This window comes from Octopus bimaculoides, chromosome 13 (genome assembly GCF_001194135.2).
Source record: "Octopus bimaculoides isolate UCB-OBI-ISO-001 chromosome 13, ASM119413v2, whole genome shotgun sequence".
In the NCBI taxonomy this organism is placed as follows: domain Eukaryota; kingdom Metazoa; phylum Mollusca; class Cephalopoda; order Octopoda; family Octopodidae; genus Octopus; species Octopus bimaculoides.
The window spans coordinates 59,573,498-59,575,090 of NC_068993.1; the positions used below are offsets into that span (position 1 = coordinate 59,573,498).

At 37.2% G+C, this 1,593-nt stretch overlaps 1 protein-coding gene across 1 annotated transcript in view; it reads left to right on the top strand.

Annotated features, from left to right (window-relative positions):
• LOC106867211 (organic cation transporter protein) overlaps window positions 1–1,253 on the top strand; it is an 8,545-nt gene extending 7,292 nt beyond the window's left edge. The window contains exons 5-6 of the mRNA XM_052972520.1: window positions 295–509; window positions 1,126–1,253. Coding sequence (XP_052828480.1) covers window positions 295–509; window positions 1,126–1,238 — 328 coding nt within the window. The 3' untranslated portion in view covers window positions 1,239–1,253. The remainder of the gene's footprint in view (window positions 1–294; window positions 510–1,125) is intronic.
• Window positions 1,254–1,593: the final 340 nt, after the last annotated feature.

The following is a 1,593-nucleotide window of genomic DNA, read 5'->3' on the forward strand; positions in this document are numbered from 1 at the left end:
ACACACACACACACACACACACACACACACACACACACACACACACACACACACACACACACAAGCACACATATATACTTAAACGAAGTCAACAGACTAGTGAATTCCTAGTCATGATCATGATGATGATGATCCAGGCAAAAATAATCAGGCAAAAATTACGCACATAATATATATGTAGTTATGTATGTATATATATATTCACACGTATGTGTGTGTGTGTGTGTGTGTGTGTGTGTGTGTGATTCACAGAAGCACATTTTAAAAGAAATAATTTTGCTTTCTTTCCCCTAGGTTTGCTAACAGCATGCTGTATTATGGAGTAGCGTTAAATGCCGTTGATATGGCAGGAGATCCCTATATCAACTTTTTGATAATGGCAGTCGTGGAGATTCCAGCCTGTCTCGTCTGCATGTGGTTCTTTCATTGCTTCGGTCACCGTAAACCAATTTCATTCTTCATGGTATTTGGTGGAATTAACTGCATCATCTCCAATTTTATTGGGAAAGGTATTACTTACTTTATTTCTTTATGTTTTTCCTTCTGATTTGCCATCTTGTTTACAATATGTCGTTTTTGACAATTTGTTTCGATATTTCAACGACTTCTGCTCTTTTCAACTTGCTTGTTGCATAACATCGGATTCTCTCAAAAACCAACTCGAAACATTCACCTTTCTTTCTCTCGTCTTTTCCATTCCGTTTTGCCTTCTAGTTTTAGAATTGAAACTTTTAACACCAGGTTTCACAAGAATTTTCATCCCACAAAAGTCTGCTTCCACTGCAGACGTTGATTTACAGATGTTCATCGTGGATATCAATCACATCAATCACAGCTAATCGATTACATCGGCTTCAGTGTTTCACTGGTGCTTAATTTATCGACTCCGAAAGGATAAAAGCAAAGTTGACCTCGGGTGAATCCGAACTAAGAACGTGAAGACAGACGAAATACCGCTAAGCACTTCGCCCGGCGTGCTAACGATTCTACCAGCTCGCCGCTTTAAATAATAATAATAATAATAATAATAATAATAATAATAATAATAATAATAATAATAATAATAATAATAATAATAATAATAATAATAATGGAGATATTTGAATGAATTTTGCATTATTTTAGGATCTGTTTGGATCCCGTTACTGTTTGCCGTTCTTGGAAAATTTGGGGCTACTGCAGCATATGGAGGAATTTATTTAGTATCAGCAGAAGTATTTCCAACTGTAGCCCGGTAAGTATCGAAATTTGGCTATTGTAATAATTTGGCATCACTATTCTTCCTTTACACACGCACGCGTGCATATCTTGGAACCGAAGCGTAAACATACAGTCGTTAGATATCAAATCAATTATAACAGGTGTATATATAGTTATACAACACATTCAAGAGAAATGCGTGTATATATATATATATATATAAGGAGTGGTTGTGTGGTAAGTAGCTTGCTTACCTACCACATGGTCCCGGGTTCAGTCCCACTGCGTGGAACCTTGGGCAGGTGTCCAATGGAGCCTCGGGCCGACCAAAGCCTTGTGAGTAGATTTGGTAGACGGAAACTGAAAGGAGCCCCTCGTATATGTATATATATA